This window comes from Alexandromys fortis, unplaced genomic scaffold (assembly GCF_014885135.2).
Source record: "Alexandromys fortis isolate MF-2015 unplaced genomic scaffold, M_Fortis_MF-2015_v1.1 scaffold_30, whole genome shotgun sequence".
NCBI lineage: Eukaryota > Metazoa > Chordata > Mammalia > Rodentia > Cricetidae > Alexandromys > Alexandromys fortis.
The window spans coordinates 8,096,772-8,118,524 of record NW_026067922.1 but is presented as its reverse complement, the minus strand read 5'-3'; the positions used below and the strand labels follow the sequence as shown (position 1 = coordinate 8,118,524).

The following is a 21,753-nucleotide window of genomic DNA, read 5'->3' as shown; positions in this document are numbered from 1 at the left end:
ACTAAGCAATAATATATACTTGAAGAAAGGAAAGACTAGCCAAATGGAAAACCAGACCGACTTCTCCAAGAACCTCCTACGATGACAATGAGGACAACTGATGTGGGATGTCCTTCTGTATATGTGTTACTTTTATTGGTTAATGATAAAACTACTTTGGCCTATGGCAGGACAGAATATAGTCAGGTTGGAAGGGATATATATAGAGAGAGTAGGTAGAGTCAGGGAGACGCCATGTAGCTGTCAAAGGATACAGACGCTGCAGGAACCAGAACCTTACTGGTAAGCCACAACCTCGTGGTAATACATAGATTAATAGAAATGGGTTAATTTAAGATGTAAGAGCTAACTAGAAAGATACCTAAGCCATTGACCAAACAGTGTTGTAATTAATATAGTTTTGTGTGCTTATTCAGGTCTGGGCAGCCAGGAAATGAATGAATAGTCTCCGTCTATGCAAATGGTACTAGTGAGGAGCAAGTACATAAACATAAAACCTGAGAGAGCTTGGGAAGGAATGCTAGACACAAAAGAACAGAGTTAAGCACAGCTGAGGGAACCTTAAGAACCTTAATGGTCTGAGCAGTCAGGAAACGAAGGAGCAGTCTCTGCCAACAGATGATGACTTTAAGCAAATGGAAAACGGATAAACCAGACAAAACCAACTACTGAGGAACAGGTAATGCCATGTGTAACCTTTTCTAGGAAAGCTTTCCACTCTCCAGTCTTAGCAAGTGTCTTTTTCCTCAGGGCTGTCTGCATTTATTTAAGATTTAATTCTGGGCCAGCCAGACACTGATGGATGAAGGCACTCAGCACCAAGTCAAACTAACTTAGTTTGATGCTAAAACATAGACAATGGAGAAAGAACCAAGAACAACCAAGTTGTCATATAATGTATATACATTCATTATGGCATGATGCACATACTACTTCATACTCACACAGACACACACACACGTATGTATGTATGTAAAAAGTTCATACTCTTTTATTATATCATACCTTAACGATTATATTCTCTATTCCTCAAGAATTCTTGCTCCTATCTATTTGGTGGTGTTGACAGTCATACTGGGAAAGAATTCCAGTTTAGATTTGTTTTTGTCTTTATATCTCCTAAGTTGATGGTTGTCTGCATTTCTGTCTAGATAGAATATCTTTACTGATCTAAATTCTTACCTTCAATAACAGAAGACAGATTGTTGTACAAAAGCAGAAACAGTAAGAATGGAGCAACAATGTTTAGGGCTATAATACAGAAGCTAGATGAAGGTCAGGCTAGAACAGGATATCTCTGAAATAGTTTTTACTGGGACTGTGCTTCCATTGAATCATACTTCATTTGCTATTCATGCACAAGAAACCAAGAGCGGCTTGAAGGCAAGGGGCATGGCGAATATTGCGAAGAATGGCAATGAAAGGTTCTCCAACCGAATTTCCTGAAAGTATTTAGAATGATACTTTCATTCAGAAATCAGGGGAATCAGATAAAACCAGAGGTCAATGTGCAAAGGAAATTATTTAGAGATTAACAAAAGACCACAAATTAGCACTTAGCAGATTTAGAGCCCTGGAAACCACTTTACCACACTCCATATCTGAGTTCAGGCTTAATGTAAGGGAGCAGCCATCAGCATGCAATCTTCTATGTACTAATGGGCAGCTTTAAAACTTAGTGTTTTAAAGAAATTTTTATTTCTATAAATGGAATTATGAATATCAGAAGATTTCTAAGTAATATATAACATTCTAGACTATGTTGCTTGAAATTAAAAAATATATCTCAAACTATAAGAAAACAAATATATTATGTATGAAAGCATATTTGAACTTTGATGGAGGAGTTAATTTCATTGGTTAATAAAGAAACTGCCTTGGCCCATTTGATAGGCCAGCCTTAGGTGGGTGGAGTAGACAGAACAGAATGCTGGGTAGAAGGAAGTGAGGTCAGATGCTATGAAGCTCCAGCCCAAGATGGATGTACACTAGAATCTTCCTGGTAAGCCACCACCTCGTGGTGCTACACAGATTATTAGATATGGGTTAAAACAAGATATGAGGGTTAGCCAGTATGAGACTAGAGCTAATGGGCCAAGCAGTGTTTAAATGAATACAATTTGTGTGTTGTTATTTTGGGGCATAAGCTAGCCAGGCAGCCAAAGGAGAGGTGGCAGGAACGCAGCCCACCGCTCCTTCTACAGAACTTTGGCAATCTTTTAAGGTTCTTATCATTTTGGTCTCAATTTGAATACTTTTACAAAGTTTTCCTGGGCCTATAAATTCTATAAAACCCTTATTTTATATAGAGCCAAGGGAAAGTGAAATCACGCACATGCACCTACCCCTCCAATGTCCCTATCCTTGAGAATGCATGGGCACTGAGAGGGGAGACCATCCTGAGTCAGTGCAAGCACTCCAGGTCTCACAATGGAAACTCCCCTGTCTTTGAACAGAGAGAACACACACAGCAGAAAAGCAGGAAGGGACAGTGGTTCCTGTCTCTGAAGATGGAAAAAGACTGTGAGTCAATGAATGACAGCGGCCACCAGACATCAGAGGAGACAAAGAGGGATTACCATAGAGCCTCCAGAAATCACTGTCGTTTTCCCTATGTCTTGATTTTAGCCCAGTGAAACGATAGCCTTACATCAAAACTATTCTGCTATAGACAATATAGATTTGTGCTATTTAAGTCAATAAATATCTTTTCAGAGGGACACAAAATAAAGTGGGCCAAGAATGTGATTAGATTTGGAATACAATGATGGGGACCCGAGGGGGCTGATTTTCTACTCTAGCAAAGACCGGACACAGTGGAGGAAGAAGAGGCACTATTTCTATGTTACAGAAAAAACAAACTCCACAGGTAGATGAGGACTCCATATACGAAGAGCAGTGACACATCCAAAAATGAATAAATTGCCTCTAAAATTGTAGGCTCCTTAAAAAGGAAAAGCTCCTTATCTGGTGAAGTCCTCTAACAGTGGAGGAGATAAAGCCAGAATTGGAATTCTGGCTTAGCTACAAACTTACTTCTCACTTTGAAATTATCTAACCCCTGACCTTGAGCTGACTTTGCAAAGGAGATTATAACACTTGCGGTGTTTTCTGGTGATAAGGGAAACTGTTAGGTCAGTCCTGGTACACAGTAAGTGGTCAATAAACCATAGCCACCACTGTCCGTCACACAGGACAGAAGAGCTCTAAGGCTTTAGTTAGGGTCAGTGTGACACTCCTTTGAAAAGGAGCTTTCTCTTTCTTCAGTTTCTTCTTTGGCCTATAAACCAGGAACTTTCATTTATGGGTCTAAAGAAAGCAAAATGCCACTTCACACTTTCCTCTCCCACTTCTCTGGAGAGGAGTAACACCCAGCAAGTGACATGGTGGGGAAGACACTGATGTCTACACCTAGCCCTGCCCTTCCCCCTAGGGGTCTACCTGGCTGTTGTGACAGAGTGCTCTTCTATTACTTGTGTCCTTCAATGGCAGTCATGTATGGTTCAGGGTCACACAGGTTCAAGAGTACATCTAACATGTTCATGTGGATACTGACCATTTGAAAGGTCCTTGTGTCTCGGTGAACTTATAATGTGTTATCATTTCCATCACCCGGTGCTTTGGCACTTCTGAGTTCCAGGGCTGTGCATGCACCATCAAGCGCTCAGGCAACTTACATAGTCACTCAGGGCCCTGAAGCCCGATAGGACCTATATGCAGCATGGTCACGTGATCTACACATGACACAGCTACATAAGCCCCTGTGTGCAAGCGTTAGACAGCCTTTAAGAGCTGGACAAACCTGCTCCATGCTCTTTTCCTGCACCAACTTCCTCAGGCCTGTGCACGTCTCTTTCTCAATAAACTCTTAAAGTGGGTTCTGTGGTGTGTCTTGTAATCCGTTCTTGGTAGTTTCATTGGTTCTGTGTCTCTCTTGGACTGCTGTCCTCTCTCAGGCCACTTGGAATGGTCCTATCTGGTCCTCAATTCCTGTACCAATGGGCCTTACATTGATTTGACCTAGCCCTTGACCCTTGCATTATCCCAAAGACATTTGTAGTTAATTGCCATTGGGTCTCACCTTTCTTACATTCTTAGCTATGGAAAATAAACTCTCTAAACTATCAAGTTCAACTTCCCCACCCCCAGGATGTCATTTAGAGACCCTGAAACCTCAAAGCTTAATAATGCCTTACAGATTCACAAGCTTATCCACCCTTGTACTAAGAAATGGTCCAAGTATCCTTTAGATAATAACTGAAAGTGACCACCTAATGACACCTTAGATCCCGAATATTCTGCTGGAGCTCTCTGACTTGTCAGCGCACAGGCAGATGGAAAGAGTTGCCTTATATCCAAGCCTTTGTCTGTCTAAGATCAAAGCCCTCTGTCCTTGCAAGCTGTTCATCTGCTCACATGTTCCTGGCTATGCCATCTGAGCCGGAGGAACATCCTGCTTCCAATCTCGACCCTGTTAACAAACCTCCACCTTTCCAACCTCAGCAGACAGGTACTTCTACCTCCCCTCATGAACTGCTCCATCAGGCCCTCTGGATCCTTCCTCCTCTCTGATGCCATGCCGCAGCAGCCACCCAACTCTAGCACCCACTTTTACCCCTCCTCTCACGTGCTTGCATGATGCTAAGGAACCCAATCCTGACACAACCAAGCTGGCCGCACTTCTCCCATTGCAAGGGGTAGCCAGTGTGGATGGGCTGGTCAAGGTACACGCTCCTTTCTCTCTCTCAGAACTCTCTCACATAGAACAAAACCTGGGTTTTTATATGTCTAATTCTACCTCTTTCATAAAACTATTCCAATACATTATCCATTCTTACTGTCTCACCTTTCATGATATTTTTATGGTTCTAAGTATTGACCTACTTCCTGAGGAGTGCAGGGGAGTTTGGGTGCAGGTCAAAGTACATGCAGATGAGGTTCCCCAGATTAATGCAGCATACCGCCCACACCCCAGGGCAGAGGAGTTCCAAAGTAAGATCCACACTGGGATTATAACACCCAGGTAGTATTTTAGCTAGAGACCAGTTTATGACTTGCCTCTTGGCAGGTCTCCATAAGGCTACTCTCAAACCAGAAAGCTATAATAAACTATTAGATGTTGTTCAAGATACAAATAAAAATCCTTCTGAATTCTTAGAATGCTGCACAAAGGTTCCCTTGCAGTATACTAAATTTAGATCCAGAGACCACAGAGGGCAGACAGCTCCTCAGGATACATTTCCTTTCCCAGAGTTTCCCCAATATTACGTCTAAACTTAAGAGTTTGGAGAAAGGTCCCTTGACCCCACAGGCAGAAATCTTAGAGCTGGCTTTTAAGGTGTGCAATGGAGGGCATGATAAGAACTGTAGAGAGAAATGTCAAATGCTGGCCAAGGCCATCCGATTGGCTGAGGTGACTGACTGTCCTGCCTGTGCCGCTTGCTTGCCCCTCGAGGCGCAAAGGCTGCCAGGCCCTTGTTTCAAATGAGGTAAAACTGGGCATTGAGCCCAGATGTGTCCTAATCTTCATATTGGTCCTATGAGACTGTGTCCAAAGTGCCACAGGGAAGGGCACTGGGCAATCAATTGTCCTTGTGCACATTGTTACATGGAGACATCAGACACAGATGACTCACAAAAGACCTTCTAGGTTTGGCCATGGACGATTGAGGCTGCCTGGGCTGCCTTGACACAACCACAACCATCATCTGTAATAGTAGCCATAGGTAAATATAATGGTATCAGGACAGTCCATCTACTTTCTCTTGGACACCGGAGCCACACACTCGGTACTGAGGGAGTGTGGGGGACCTACCTCTCCTTCTAGTTTTCCTATTGTTGGGGTAGGAGGACAGCCTTACCTACCTCATCAGACTCCACCACTCAATTGTATTTTTAGGGGTATTCCTCTCACTCATTCATTTTTAGTCATGCCAAATTGTCCTATACCTTTTATGGAAAGAGGTTTTTTGGTTAAACTGGTAGCATCTATTTTGTTTGCCCCTTCCATTTGTCTGACCCCAGGCTTGCCAGAAGCTCCTCTCCTCTTCCTCCTAGCTCCAATATGTCATTTCCTTTGCCGGCCTCTCAGGTGGACCCCCTACTCTGGGACACCCAAAACCTCTCTATTGCTAAACCCCATCACCCCATTGCCATCTAATTATAGGATCCTACCAGGTGCATTACCCAAGCTCAGTACCCTTTCTCACTCCAGAGCCTTAGGGGACTTAAGCCTATCATCTCTGACCTTCTAAGAAAAAAGCTACTTTGTCCCACCACTTCTCCTTTTAATACCTCTATTCTTGCAGCTAAAAAACCTAACGGAAACTATGGCCTGGTTCAAGACCTCTGGCTCATTAATTCTGCAGTGGTCCCTTTTTATCCTGTAGTGCCTAACCCTTACACACTTCTTTCCACTATCCCTCTAGGCTGTATCTCCAATGTCATATTGAAATTTCCAGTTAACTATTCAGCTGTTGCTGGAGAGAACATCATTAAACACAGAGCCGGAGGTGCAAAGACTGTCAGATGCCAAGGTAGTAAGAAACAATAACAGTCTGGGGATATTCACACCCCCAGATTCAAAAGGGAAACTCACAAAAAAGATTTTAATATAACAGGTTTATCATTGACTACAGCAGTGTCTCCTGGACGTTAAGGTAATACCATGATGCTAAAAGAAACAAGTGCCATAAGGTTTGCTTCAGGGAAAATATCAAAAGGTCTAATAATTCCCTCTTCTTCCCCTCCCTCCTTGCTCACTGTACAACTATCCATAATCTTCTATTCCAACACCTTACTACCATAACCATGAGCTTTTAATGTGTCTAAATGTATCTATTTTTATAAATTTAAACATTTTCATAAAGTTCAGAGAGCCAAACTGGACCTACCTGAACAGACCAGACTCGCCCAGGATAAGTATCATTTCACTCTTCCCTGGTCTCCCAGGATAAGTATCATTTAACTCTTTCTTGGTCTTGGGACCCCTGGGAAACTCTCTCCTCCATCTTGGGACCCCTGGGGAATCCCCTTCATCTCTCAGAATTCCTGGGAAACTCTCTCGTCCATCTCAGGAACCCTCCTCAATTTTTCATCTTAGGATCCTCCTCCCTCAATCACCAGGATTTAAAACTTTTTTAAACATAATCTGCCTTGCCACCATCTTGTCAGGTCCAAGCTGCCAGCCAGATAGTTCCACAGAGCCCAGAAAACACTGAAGTAACCAGCTACCCCAGGACATAGCCAAGTACCCCAGCTCTCTAATATCCACAAGCCAGCAGAAAGTAGTCTCCAGAGACCCAATACCCCATTCCCACCCATCAACTACCTGTAACCACCCCCAAATTTTTATAATAAACAAAAGGGTGAAATGTCATCAATTCCATCACCTAGCACTTTGGCAAAATGTCTAGCCACCCCAAGTGCTGGCACTTCCGGGTTCCAGGGCTGCGCATGCACCATCAAGTGCTTAGGCATCTTACATAGACACCCAGGGCCCTCAAGCCCTATGTGACCTATGTGCAGCATGCTCACATGGTCTATGCATGGGACAGCTATGTAAGCCCCTGTGCGCATGCGTTAGGCAGCCTTTAAAAGCTGAACCCGCCTGCTCCATGCTTTCTTCTTGAACCAACTTTCTCAGGCCTGCACACGTGTCTTTCTCTCAATAACCTCCTAAAGTGAGTTCTGTTGTGTTTTGTGATCCGTTCTCACTCGCAAATTCCCCTTCACATCTTACACTGGCCACATGTTGGGACGATAAAACAGAGGACAACTTCACCTATGTTACATTTCAAACTCCCTAGGTATCTAGATCTACTGTAAGCACTAACTAGAATTTGCCTCTCTGGAGCCTGTGAATAGAAATAAGATAGCCCTTTCCATGAGCATGGTGTGAGCTACAGGCCTGCCTGTGTGTCTAGCAGGGTTGGGTGGAGATCTAGATAGTTCAAGATGAACAAGGTTGACAGGAGAAGTAAGCCACATTCCCCTCTCCAGTTCCTACCAATAACAATGCTGAAATTTCTACTAAACTATTTTTATATATTTATGGTCCTGCACTCATGTGGTGCACGTAAATTCATGTGGCTACAAACATCATATGCATAAAATAATAAACGACTCTTAGAAATTTGAAACTATCTTTTGTGCAATCACCAAACAGAACTGTGAAAGTTATTCTTACTAGAGATGGTAACTTTTAGTAACGTCCATAAAGTATCAGGGGTCCCAAAACAATGTCAAAGTGTGGTGTGTAAACTATAAGGAGTTCTTAATTACTTCAAAGAATGTTAAAAGTAAAAATTGTTTTCATAATGAGAGGAATGTATTATTTACCTATTTCCAGCGTGTTGACGTCATACGCAAAATGCAAATGTAATCGTAGGTGAAGCTGTGAGGACTTACATAAAAGTCACTGCAGGGCACTGACATTCCACGTAAGAAGTAGTTATGTTTATTAAGTAAAATTCACTGTGTCTATCCATCAATATTCCACGTGAAGAAGTGAGATCTGTGCACGTCACTGTGTAGACAAGTGTCATCAGGACACTGAATCTGTGCAATCATGCAAACCGGGAGCTCAGAGCCTGAGCTTTGTGAGCAACTTTTTTTTTCCTTCAAAAAGCAGCTGACAAATATCTGGTACATACTTTCTTCAAACTGAAAAAGTCTACCGATTCAAGGAAAACAGTGAACAATGATAAAGTTTAAAAAACAAAATGAAAAAAAAAAAGGAATCTCACATCTCTCATTCTTAGCTTGACAGTATCTGAAAAAAAAAATCAAGATTTATCTGATGAATGCCTGCTGCTCATGGTACCACACGCAACTTCTTGACACTGAATAACGCAATGTCTCAACATTTGAGTGATCTTCATCATCCAGTGCTCCAATATTTCCAAATGCCTAATGCAATTACATTTTTACTTTAGATTTCTTACTGCAGCTAGTATTTAAAACTTTTCATGCTTGAGTAGAATATCAAAATACACCCCAAAGTAGTGGCTACTACACCATGCTCTTTCCTAACCACATGTCTGTGTACACTGACTTTTCTTTACGACTGCAGTCAGAACAACAGTCTAAATGTAGAAACAGGGCCCAGAGTCCAAGCCAGCTGCCTGAAAGGCCCTCCCCAATTGTCCAGCTGCTGCTGCCTGTGAGGCTCTGAGCTCCCTGCTTCCAGCTGTGGGGAGCTGTGGCCCAGGCTTCAGTGTCTTTTGCTGATGCAGTCACCATTCGAGTCACCTCTCAGCCATAAATGACCCTTCACCACCATTCCTGTAACTGCCTGCTACCCACACTTCTGTAAGAACCCCTAATAAACAAATTGGCTTACCAAGTCAGGCTTTGGTGACAGCCAGACCTACTATTGCTGGTTCCCTTTCTGGGGTGAGGAGACATGTGCTCACGTCTCCCTGGGAACAGTGTTAGCCACCCTCACATGTCTGTACCTGAGACAAAAGTGTTTCCAGTTGCTGAAGTTAACAAGGTGGGGTCACTCCAACCAACTCAGCAATTCAGGCTGCAGCAGATACACTTCTCATCCTTTCCCCTCTGCATACCCGTCACCTCAAGCACTGGAAAAGGGTAGCCACTACATACGACATAATGCTATTTGGAGAACGATGTCCCCAGAGCATCTGAGAATTCTGCTAATGCAAATGTTAATTAAACAACTGTTGGGACAAGTAGGGAAAGAGACCATTGGCATGCTCGCTGTGGATTCAGCCCATGATGCAGACGTCAGGAAATTCCTGTCTGAATTTTAGTATCTGAACAATTGCTGACTGTCTTGCTAGGCGCTCTAGAAAAAGCTTACGTATTCTTTCTAAAGATTTCTCTCTGAATTAACTGTGGGCACGCTCCTGAAAACTGCGTACTGTGGATGAGTAACACACACTCACTGTACACTTGCAGCATCGTGCACAAGCTGTGGGAACATCTGGTGTTTTGAAAATTTCAACAAATCCAGTTGTATTCCATCTTCCAAATGTGTCCTCTAACATGTGGGGCTTGTGTCTCATATCACACGTTCTCTCTCTTTCCTCCCTTCCTTCCTCCCTCCCTCCGCCCTCCCTCCCTCCATGTCTCAGTGCTGCATAGTTTCGAATACCCGCTTTACCTAAATGCCATAAATAGCAGCTCTAACCAGAAAATAAAAAACCAAACAAGTAATAAAATGGGGAGAGATTTTAAACCTAGACTAAAGATACAGATTGTAAGGCAATTATTTTACGTTTATAATTTTCCTGTCGCACTAGAAATCTCACTTTTGAGAACAGTCCATGAGAAGCAATGCTGCACCTGGATTACTCCACCTGAGTTAAGGGAACAACATAGTAATTGACCGAATCTTCCAAGCCAGCCATGTGCTTTTTCCTCATAAAATTACACACACAAACAACTGTGTCACACACTTTCAAATAGTTCCCAAAATCTTGAAAGCCTATGATTAAGGTTGGTTTAGGGAGTTGAAGGGCTCAGATACCAACAGAGCACCAGCAATGACGGCATACATTCCCAAATACACCCAATCACCATGTCATACTCTGCATCATTCATACTCATGAAGAAGATCCTAAGGCCTCCACTAGAGTCCAGAAAGGTGTCTGGCTAGGTTCTCAGTACAATGAAACAAGGATGGACAACGGACTCCCTTACACTTCACAGTTTTAAAAAAAAGAAAAAGAAGGATGTTGCTATGATAATGATGAAACACCCATAAGAACTATAACAGCTCAAAATATACGAGTAAATCACTGCTTTTTATTGTTTCTTTATATGTAATTGAAGAAAGTGATTTCTCAATTAAGCTCAGTAAAAAAGAGAAGTCAAATGTATCTTTTTCTACTTCAAGGAAGAAAATAAAACCCAATCTATAGAATGTAAGTGCAATTTTCTTTTCTCCCTATGTACTCTCAATCTGCCTTCAAATACTTTTTCAGTTACCTTGGACACAGCTTCTGGAGAAAATGTAATTGCATCCACAACAGTGATGAGGTCATCTGGACACAGGCGATCAAAGTACTTCAGGCAGACGTCATAGGCATGCAGCCACTCCGGGGATGACTGCGGGGCCTGCTTGATGAGCTGAGGATCTCCGGTCCAGAACAACTTCTGCAACCAGACAGTGTACAGAGAGCTGGGGGAAAGCATCCGCCCATCCTTCTCAGGGATTCTGGGAGCAAGTTTGGAAATAGATAGGATGTTCTGACTTGTGAGCACCGGCTCCAGTGCTCCCAGTGCATCCCCGCTTTCATCTGTCAACTTCTTATAATTAAGACCTATGGGGAGAAGAGAAGGGGAGGAAGTGGCTGACTCGGGTGGAAACACGCACATGCCTCAAACACACAGAGCCCCTTGGATGGCTAAATTAAAAGACAGCAATTTATACTGTGAGCTTTAGGCTTTCAAGAGAAGATCAGATTCTAGTTCTAGCCCCAGCCTGGATCTACACTGTGCAATCAATCCCACATCACTCAATTTACACAACTCTCCGTGTCCTTCTCTGTACTCTTGCCTTGCCTACCGCTCATGCCCCCTCTGCACCTACTCTGTCTTCCATAAGCACAGTCACCAGTCTGCCCATTTGTCACCGGCTACTTAAGACAGCTCTCAGAACAACTGATAACCTAAAGGACATTCTCACAGTTGCCATGGAAAGAAGATGAATATAAACCAAAGTGCCACATAAAGTATGTAGCACTGCAGAGATTTAAGGTAGGTGACCCCTTTCATTTCCCAGCTATAAGTGCATGGACACCACTCTACCCACTTCTAAAATGCATCAAGGTGCAAAGCTTCCTCTTTACATGTCCTGCAAATATTTTATTTTGTATATACATATATAAAATTTACATAGTTAATATTGCACATATATGTTTAAGACTTTGCTTCTTTTATGTGAATGTGTGAGTACCTGCATCCATGTCTGTGCACAACATGTGTAGGTGGCTATGAAGGCCAGAAGAGGGTGTTGGAGCTCGTGGAGCTGAGGTTGTCTAGGAAATTGTAAACTGCCTAACGACATGCTGGGAACCAACCTAGGAATTCAGTAAGAAAGAGCAGCAAGTGCTCTAATGCTGACCTACCTTTCCAGCCCTACAACCGCCATGACTATTTTAAATAAATGGTTCTACTAAAGTGAAATTCTGCCAAACTGCCTAAGACTAGTGGCCCAATCATGTCATTTTAAAATAGCAAATATGACAAAAGAAGGTTGTTCACAGCAGATCCACCTGAAATCACTAGGAAATTTCAGGAGACGTCTGTCTTTTCCTGACGCAGATGTTCTCACTGCAGGGCAAAGGAGCTGGAAGATGCTAGAGCTAACGTCAATCTCCCCCACAGACTTGTGGATTCACTCTCAGTGACAGTTTACAAACACAGCTGGATGCGAGCGGAAGATTAATCCCAAGGTTTCATTTAGAAGGGAGGGGCCAGCAGGAACATACACGTCCTACCTGAGGCAACGACTTTAAATTTCTTCAGTAGGCGAATATGGGTTTCTGGTTTAATAGAAGCTGTCTCCAAGTCCGCGCAGCCACACGCTTCCAGGAGAGTGAAGTAATACAGCAGCCTTTCATGATCAAGGCCCGCGATGGTGGGGTATATATACTTGACCATGTGCTTATGAAAGGACTCAGGATCTGTCTTCAAAGTGTCAAAGAGATGAAGGGCTTGGGCTCGCTTTTCAATTTCTCCTGTGGACAAACTGAAATCAAGAATCAAACAGTCTCTGTTATCATGTTGTTCCCTTAATAAACATGATAATAAGCCCTAGAGGAAAGGCTAATTGTGTGTGAGTGTGTGTGTGTGTGTGTGTGTGTGTGTGTGTGAGTGAGTGTGTGTGTCATGCTGTGGAAGGAGCTCACAGAGATGCCTGATACAGTGAACACATGGAAGTCAAAGAACAACTTCTAGGAATTGGTTCTTTCCTTCCACCATGGGTCCTGGGATACAATTCAGGCCACAACGTGAGACATCTTGTTGGCCCAGAGATAATAAGTCTTTTCTTATTAGCCACAAGACCTATGCCATGGGTATAAAGTGAAACAAACAAGAAGTAGAGGTCTGCCATCCTACTATGTAACCTTTCTCACATGTCGCCACAGGCAGAGCCATAGCTGCCCTGAGAAACAGGCATTCCGAAAGTTCCAGGACTGTCTATTCTTGCCAGCTAGCTCATAAGATAGAAAATTTATTCTAAATAATTCACGATCTCCACACATATGTGCAGAAGTACATACAAAATAAGCAATAAATTAAAAATGCAAATTTTAAATATAAGAATAAACTAGCAAGGGGAAGAATAAAATTTCAACATTTGGCATGTCTTACATCTAAAAGTATTGAATTAATAATATTCAATAAACATCAACTTCATGCCATGTTAAAGTTAAAACAGGAAAGAGATAATTATGCTTTCAATACTATCTATAGAACTGCTTCTTGAATAAAAGATTCATCTTAATATTTTCATACTAATTTAAGTATCTTTTTATAAGAACTCAAATTCTAACATAAACTTTAATAAGAGTTATTTAAGGTTAATCTGATGAGGTAAAGAAAAGATCAGGATATTTGTTTGCTGAATGAGTTGTCTAGATTTGTTTAACTGGAGAGACAGAAGACTTCATTTGGTCTCCTGTTTTCCTCTAGACAGTCAACTCAGGTCTCTGAAAATCTCAGGGCCCTGGAATGTGTGTGACTCCTTAGGGCACTCCACCACACTAATAGAAATGGTGCTTTCAATACCTGGGGGACACTGTACTTAGTCATATAGTAAAATCACAAACAAGCTTCTTCATAATTTGAAAAAAATGAAGTCTGAGAATGATGAAGTGAGAAAGAAAATTGTAAACTGTGTAACCCCATTAAGACGACTCACACACTGTATAACCCCACTAAGATGACCCACACACTGTGGAACCCCACTAAGATGACCCACACACTGTGGAACCCCACTAAGATGACCCACACACTGTGTAACCCCACTAAGATGACCCACACACTGTGTAACTCCACTAAGATGACCCACACACTGTGTAACCCCACTAACGACCCATACTGTATAATCCCACTAACATGACCCACACACTGTATAGCCTAACTAAGATGAGCCACTCAGATGAAAAGAGAGAAGGTGAAGGTGGTGGAGAGGAAAAAAGAGCTTTCTACTCACTGTCGATTCCTATGTTAGTAACTTGCAGCGCCTTTATTATCACCACACAGAAGACTGACCCACTTGGCCTCAGAGTATATTTGCTCACTACCTCACAGAGAGACTGTGTGTCATGAAGGCCAAGCACCCATACTAACACTGTCTTACAAAGAGGAATCCATCTTTACCAGTTCTCCCTTCTAGCAACAATATGCTAAGAGTCATCCTGTCACACTTCACTCCTAACAGCCCAATAAACAGTGTTCGGGATAAAACAGTCTACAGCATGGACAAGGGCTCCAGAGCAGCTTATTTAGCTTCATCTTGACTTAACTCTGAGTGCAGTCTGTCTCAACATGACTGTCTCCTCATCCACTCACTTCCCATTCTGAGCTGACAAGTCAGTCTGCCTCATACACAGTTTCACCTAATTATCTTGTCAAGACAGATCCGGGAATACCTGTACTGACACAAGATTAAAAAAAATCAAGCATCTCTCTCCAATAAATTACAATGTGTTAAGATCTTCTGTAGATGCCAGTAACCAATAGTCCATTTTAATAACTTCAGAGAAACAAACTGTTATCTTCTCTTTGGAACAAGAAATTAAATCTTTGCTTAGAAAACAATTCTAAAGGACCCCACTCAAAAAAGCCAACAAAATACTATAAAACCATTGTATACTTTTCTCTAATCTAACTAATAATTACCTTTAAAAATGGTTTAGGTGCTTTTTTCCTGCACTGAAGTTTAGCTATGGAGCAGCTTATACTCTGTGTGTTGCCTACTTATCTTTCAGGGGCTAACTACTGGAAGGCGTGGGCATTGGTTGTACTTAATGTACAAGGAGTAGAATTATTATGAATAATCCTATGATTAAGATACTCTGCAATGCTTTCGAGTTGTCAATAACTCAAAACTGATTCAAAACAGCATGCACTAAAGGGACTTTCATTTGTACAAGAAAATGAATTTATTTAAATACATTTTACTTTATTTAGTCTGAGACTGAGAAACAATACAATTCCATTAGCTGACTAAAAGGAATAGAGATAAGAGAAGAAAGCGGAGGAACGAGAAAGGAGACAAAGGAAGGCTCCTGGGAGAATTAGAGGGAGCACAGAGAGGGGATGGGGGCAGGGTGATATGAAACAGGCAACCCAGCAATACTTTATGTCTACAACACCTCTTGGCCTTGATAACTATTCTCCACAGAAGGTCTTGTTTCTATTCTCTGAAAGAAGCCAAAACTCAAACAAAAGTAATCTAACTGGAAGGAAGTAGGAGCTGGTCCCAAGTTAGACCTCCCAGAGATAGCTCTCTCTATTAATACTCTACGATAAGGCAATGTGTCCATCCGAGAATTTTGGTCTGCACAGTTGAGACACAGCGATTGGGCATTCCCACAGAGACTAATCTCCATAGAATGAGGATCCATGAATTCCAATGGGTGACTCCAATGGACAGGTGGCTTTAGCACTGGCTACTGTGAAATGATACACCTACCCTCTGAATTACAGCCACACCGGAGAAGGGGGGCAAACTGAGGTATCTAGCACAAGAAGTCATCAAGTAAGGCATGGGTAAGTAAGATAGACAGTTGCTGAAAGAACTGATAGTGAGTATCTAAGATTCTAATTTTTTCTAACAATGGTATTCAGTGAGTTCCTTAATCAAATATTTTATTATATAAATACAGTGGTAATACTGAGACCCATGAGTAAGTTTTGTATGCTTCCCAAGGAGACAATTTGACAATAAAAGGTCAATTTTGACAAGTTTATACAACTTCATACTATTTTCATCTTTAACAATATTCCAAAAGTACCATAGCAAGATACAGTAACAGGCACAATCTAAAAACAGTCATCTTGTGCTGTAATGTCACTATCCTCATGGCAATTACTGATATCCACACTGACTTGAAGAGTAATTGCTCAGATGGACTGTAGGGGTCATAGGATGAATTGGGTAAATGTAGACTATTTTCAAAATCAACAGTAATAGATGCTTTTGAAAACACTCCTATGTGACAGAGACCCTATATAGATTTCTAATTTCACACCCTTTCTCGAAAAACCAAAAACAAGTCTCTAATTTCATGGCATTTTTGCAAAAAAAAAAATTGCAAAAAAAATATAAGTATATTTTGCAGGGAGGAAAACATACTTGGAGGGCTCAAAGAATTTTATCAGGAACATTTTAAACGAGGGGAGTGTTGGGGCCTGGCCAGGCTTGCATTAGGGGAGTCACAGCACCAGGGCTGTGCCTGGCACAGGACATACACTGACCCAAATAGACTGTTTTTGATTATATCTACTTCAGGAACTTGTTGGTTATGTGTAAAAAGGGAACTTTAAGAATCACACCACATTCATGCTCAGCCCTAAACAGGACATCCATATCACCTCCTCCAAGACCCAGGAAACACTGTGAAGGAGGGGGCAGAGAGACAAAATTCCTTGCTACTGCATGTGACATGGTCATTTCAACCACAGACAAAACCAGCAGGGGCTACCTGCACAAAAAACAAGCACGACACAAAAGGCAAGGAAGAAGGGAGGGTACCGGCTATGAAGAACTGCAGGAATGGTGGAGAAGAAAGGGTAATGGGGGAAAACAAGAATAAACACCTGGTACACACATGCAAACTCACCAAAGATTTAAACTTTAAAAAAATTACAATACAGAGATGAGTGTTGCAGAATGCTTCTATCTTGGCAATGGTAGAAATTAGTTTTTGTTCCTCTTGAAGCTAGTAGATTTATTTTTATGCAAAGCACAAATCACAGCCCTGGTTAACTTCTCTAGGGCCTTGAGGTGAACCAAGACCAATTTTAAACACTGAGATCTGTGACCTGGGTATTCACATACAACACAGCACCTCAGGAACAGGCTTGTGCTGGCTCTGCATTTCTGCTTGTTTGATTATTTTCAATGATCCGGCATACCATATAATAAACTAAGTTACTTTAAATCTTGAGAAGCTTGTATGAACTCAGTTGTTCCTTCTCCATCTACTAGCCACGCTGGTACTAACTTCTTTCTGCACGGGGGCCTTTTAGAGTGAGGCTGGAAGACCAGGTCAGTATTCAGGATTGTTCCAATGTGGCAGTTCAGGCACAAAGTCTCCCTGTATGAGCGATAGCAACCCTCTGGCATAATTCTGTTATGTGATGTTTTACTCTTTTGGCTTTTGGAGGCTGCCACCCAGCTCCCAAATAAATCACACATGAACGCTTATTCTTAGTTATAAAGAATAATACCCAGCCTTAGCCTGACCTGTTTCTTGCCAGCTCTTCTTAAATTATCCTACCTTTTACCTCTGAGCTTTTCTTTCTCTATTTCTACATACCTTTCTTTACTTCTTTCTGTGTGGCTTGTTGTGTAGCTGGGTGGCTGGCCCTAGTGTCCTCCTCTCCTTTTTCTCTTGCTCCTCTTCTTCCTTGTTTCTCCTTCTATTTCCTTTGTTTTTCTATTCTCTGCCTGCCACCTCCGCCTATCATTGCTCCTGCCTCACTATTGGTTGTTCATCTCATTGTTAGGACCACCAGGTGTTGGACAGGCACAGTAACACAGCTTCACAGAGTTAAACAAATGCACTGTAAACAAAAGTCACACACCTGAAAACAATATTCCCCAACATAATTCTGTATCTGTTGTTTCCTTCAGAACAAAGAGCTGTATTCTTTACAGTTTATTCTGCTCCCCAAAGAGACAGCTTACTCATCCACATCTCTACCTGAGATGGAAGGAAACTTCCCCAAAATTAAATCAACTAAAAACCAGTGCAGCTACTCAAAGTCTTCAAGATCAGAGGCCTTTGCCTGTGTGTGCAAAAGGGACAGTACCTAACTCACCAACAAGAAGACAGTTTTGTGCTATGTATCAGCCAAGAAAAAGCACCTGGGCCATCACCCAAAGGGCTAGAGAGACTGAGAGCAAAGCACAGTAAGTTTAATAAGAAGACAGAGATGGAGAATGAGTCTGACACACTGATGTCTGTTCCCACCTGCCTTAGGTCTCCTTGGCTCACCACGGTCTGCTATGGGGCCTTCCTTTAGCTATGGAACATCAAGAACTCACACTTGCTCACAGTCCCCTTGAGATGGAAAGAATGCTCTCCCTGCATCACTCTTCAAAGGCTGGCATCTCTTTTCACACATGAGAGCCAGTGTCTGTCGGGTGGGAGGGACCCTATGTCCTTGCAACCAAGCAAAATCAGTATTTTGTTTAAAGCCAGTAATAGGAATACAGGGGGCAATAGCGAAGACGGAACTCAAGAACTCAAGTGTATCTGGATGCGCAGGAGGATCAGCTTCCAGATATAGGGATCATAAGCTAAGGAGCAGATTAGGTTTTTAGCACTTAATCACTTGCTTATGGTTGAGGAAAACAGGCTCCAGAGGAGGGGATCATCTAGTTTAAAGACATACACACAGCACTCACAGGAACTGGTCCAGCCATCTGGTCTGGGGGATGACACCTATGCATAACACTGCCCTACCTTTACCTATCTGTCAAGGTGGTGCTGCTGGTTAAAATGAGACAGAGGAAGGAAAAGGACCAGTGGAAAAATGAACTTCATGGGTGGACCAGAGAAACTTTAGGGAACAGTAAAGAAATACCCTAAAGCCAAGGACAGCATTTCTGTTGTTCTACTGGTTAACTGCCCAATGGCACTGGCTTAACTAAATGTTGGGCGACTTTGACAGTATTTACAAGGCTGATTTCTAATAACCAGTTAGTGTGTTTGATGAAGTCGTCAGGCAAAGTGCTGCCCTTCTGAGCAAGAAACAGACCCAAACAGCACTCGGTAAATCAATAGTAAGTGCACTGCCACTCACACGTAATGATGCCAGGAGGTAACGATTTCCTGCTTTGTAATTGCTGTGCATCTGCATAATCACACTGCTCTCAGGTATAATGATATGCCAGGAGAAGCCTTGCCTGCTTCTCAATTGCCTGATAATTTGTAACATATTCAGAGACCAAGGACTCATCCTGTTTGCACAGACAACATCCCTTGTGTACCAGTCAATAAAAGAGAAAAAGATACATAATAAAAATGCCATGGTATATTTTTAAACACCACACATATCACAGAAAATATTTATTTAACCATATTACTGTGCCTAAGAATTGGTGGATTCAGCTGGGCAGTGGTGATGCATGCCTTTAATCCCACCACTCAGGAACCAGAGTCAGGCAGATTTTTGTCGTGGTCTACAAGAGCTATTCTAGGACAAGCTCCAAAGCTACAGAGAAATCCCGTCTCAAAAAACAAACAAACAAACAAAACAAAACAAAACCTAAAAAAACAATTGGTGAATTCAGAACAATGTTTACCCCATAGCGCCATCATCAGGGAAGAATCCGATAAATGCTCAAATGTAGACATTAACATTTCAATGATTACTAGAAATTAAACATGCTTAGGTTACAAAGAACTTTTGGCCTTTTGCAGGATTTGACCCCTTCATATCTCTCCATTCCTGGAATACTCTAGACATGGCTTCCTGACAGTAAGACCCTGTTTTCATGTGTCTTTAAACCTTTTGTCAGATGCTAATTCTCTCCCAGGGCATGCAGAAGGCCTCAACATCTGTCCATGTTAGTTAGGTTTCTATTGCTGTAATGAAAAACTATGACTAAAAAGACCTTGGGAGAGGAAAGGGTTTGTTTCAACTCACAGTTCTACATAAAAGTTCATCATCAAAAGCATCAGGAACTCAAGCAGGGCAGGAACCTGGAAGCAGGAGCTGATGGAGAGGCCATGGAGGGGGGCTGATTGCTGACTTGCTCCTCGTGGCTTGCTCAGACTGCTTTCTTTTTTTTTTTTTTATATTTATTTATTTATTAAGTTTACAATATTCTGTTTGTGTGTATGCCCGCAGGCCAGAAGAGGGCACCAGACCCCATTACAGATGGTTGTGAGCCACCATGTGGTTGCTGGGAATTGAACTCATGACCTTTGGAAGAGCAGGCAGTGCTCTTAACCTCTGAGCCATCTCTCCAGCCCTCAGACTGCTTTCTTATAGAACCCAGGACCACCAACCCCAGGGACAGCACCACCTCAAATAAACTGGGCCTTCCCTTATTGATCACTAGTTAAGAAAATAAGAAAATACCCTACAGGCAGACCTTATTGTTTCCTCCTTTCAGATAACTGCAGCTTGTGTTAACATGAAACTAACCATGACACTGTCTCAGGTCTCCCTCCCTTTGTCATGTGAGTCCCTGACAAGAGTACTATTGCACAGAGTACATGCTCAGAGCTCTCAGGTCAGTCCTGTGCTCAGTCTCCTGACATCAGCTCTCCCTGTGGCAACTGAAACCTTGCCCTGCCCTTTTCAGGTACAAGTCACTCCTTCAACCTGCTTTACCTTAGTAGAGCTCCCCTACTCCCTGAGGGGAGCTGTCATGCAACAGGTGAAGCCACAGACTTTCCCTCACTGCTCCTGTGTTTACTTCATCCCAGCTTACCCACACGCTAAGTACACTATTTTGCCTTTCAAGTGTTTATAGAACTAATTCTTGCCTCTCCTATACTTTCAAAGCCCCACTCTAAGCTGTGGCAACCTGTCCTGCATGCTATTCCTACAATAGTTCCCTACCTTACCATAATCTTTCTCCCACACACTATTCAAAGAGATCTTATTGAAGTGAAACTTTGGTAAATTACTTTTCACCTTCTATTTCACTCAAATTTTTAAATAGCCTATGGTTCTTAGAGAGATGTCAATGGTCCTTTTGAGGGTCTGAAAAAACTGTGTACTTAGGAGAGCATTTACCGTCTATAATATCAATACAGTACACTTTGAAAATTGCTTACAATGTAGATGTTAATATTTCAGTGACTAATATAATTTCAAGATGCCAAATCATGAGCACAGCATGATCTAGTTCCTACATCTCACCCCCAATCATTCCCCACGTCTGTTCTATCACAGTGGCTCCCTGCCAGGCCCTCTGACTCATCATGCTTCTAACCTAAGGACCTCTGGGTTTACTAATCACCCCAAATGGCTCTCTTCCATTTGTAGTATAGTTAAGCCTGACTCAATATTGAGATTTCAGCTTACAATATTTAATTTTGAATTGCTATAATAAAATGCCCTGAAAAGACTACTTCATGATACAAAAGTTTATTCAGATCACATATCTATATGCTCAAGTCCTTCATGCTAGCTGGCAGAGTCCTAAGTCTGACAGAGCACTGCAGGGAGAAGGAAAAACAGTGCACACATGTCTACACCATCTTATATAGTCGCTCTACTGTGATGACTTAATCCAATCCCAATCACCTTCCCAAGGCTGATCTAAACAGCACAGCAGGATTATTGCTCCTTTACTGTCCCCCAGTGGGATTAAATTTCAACAAGTAAACACTTGGAGGCTATAAAAACCATACCCAAACCATAGCACAGCTCAAATATTATGCTCTGAGGAAAGCCTTCCCTAAGCATTCTACTTTCCTAACTGTATTTTCTACATAGAGCATAAAAATTTTATTTTCATACTTGCCTAAGTCATTACTCAAATTGTCTTGTAACTTCCACTGTAGACTCCACGATGCCAAG

The 21,753-nt window shown here is 42.1% G+C and overlaps 1 protein-coding gene across 2 annotated transcripts in view; it reads right to left on the bottom strand.

Annotated features, from left to right (window-relative positions):
• Nbas (NBAS subunit of NRZ tethering complex) overlaps nucleotides 1-21,753 on the bottom strand; it is a 291,403-nt gene that overhangs the window by 67,673 nt on the left and 201,977 nt on the right. For both annotated transcript variants that reach the window (XM_050141900.1, XM_050141901.1), the window contains exons 43-44: nucleotides 12,471-12,721; nucleotides 10,957-11,291 (exon numbers count right to left, since the gene is read on the bottom strand). In XM_050141900.1, the coding sequence (XP_049997857.1) occupies nucleotides 10,957-11,291; nucleotides 12,471-12,721 (586 nt within the window). The remainder of the gene's footprint in view (nucleotides 1-10,956; nucleotides 11,292-12,470; nucleotides 12,722-21,753) is intronic.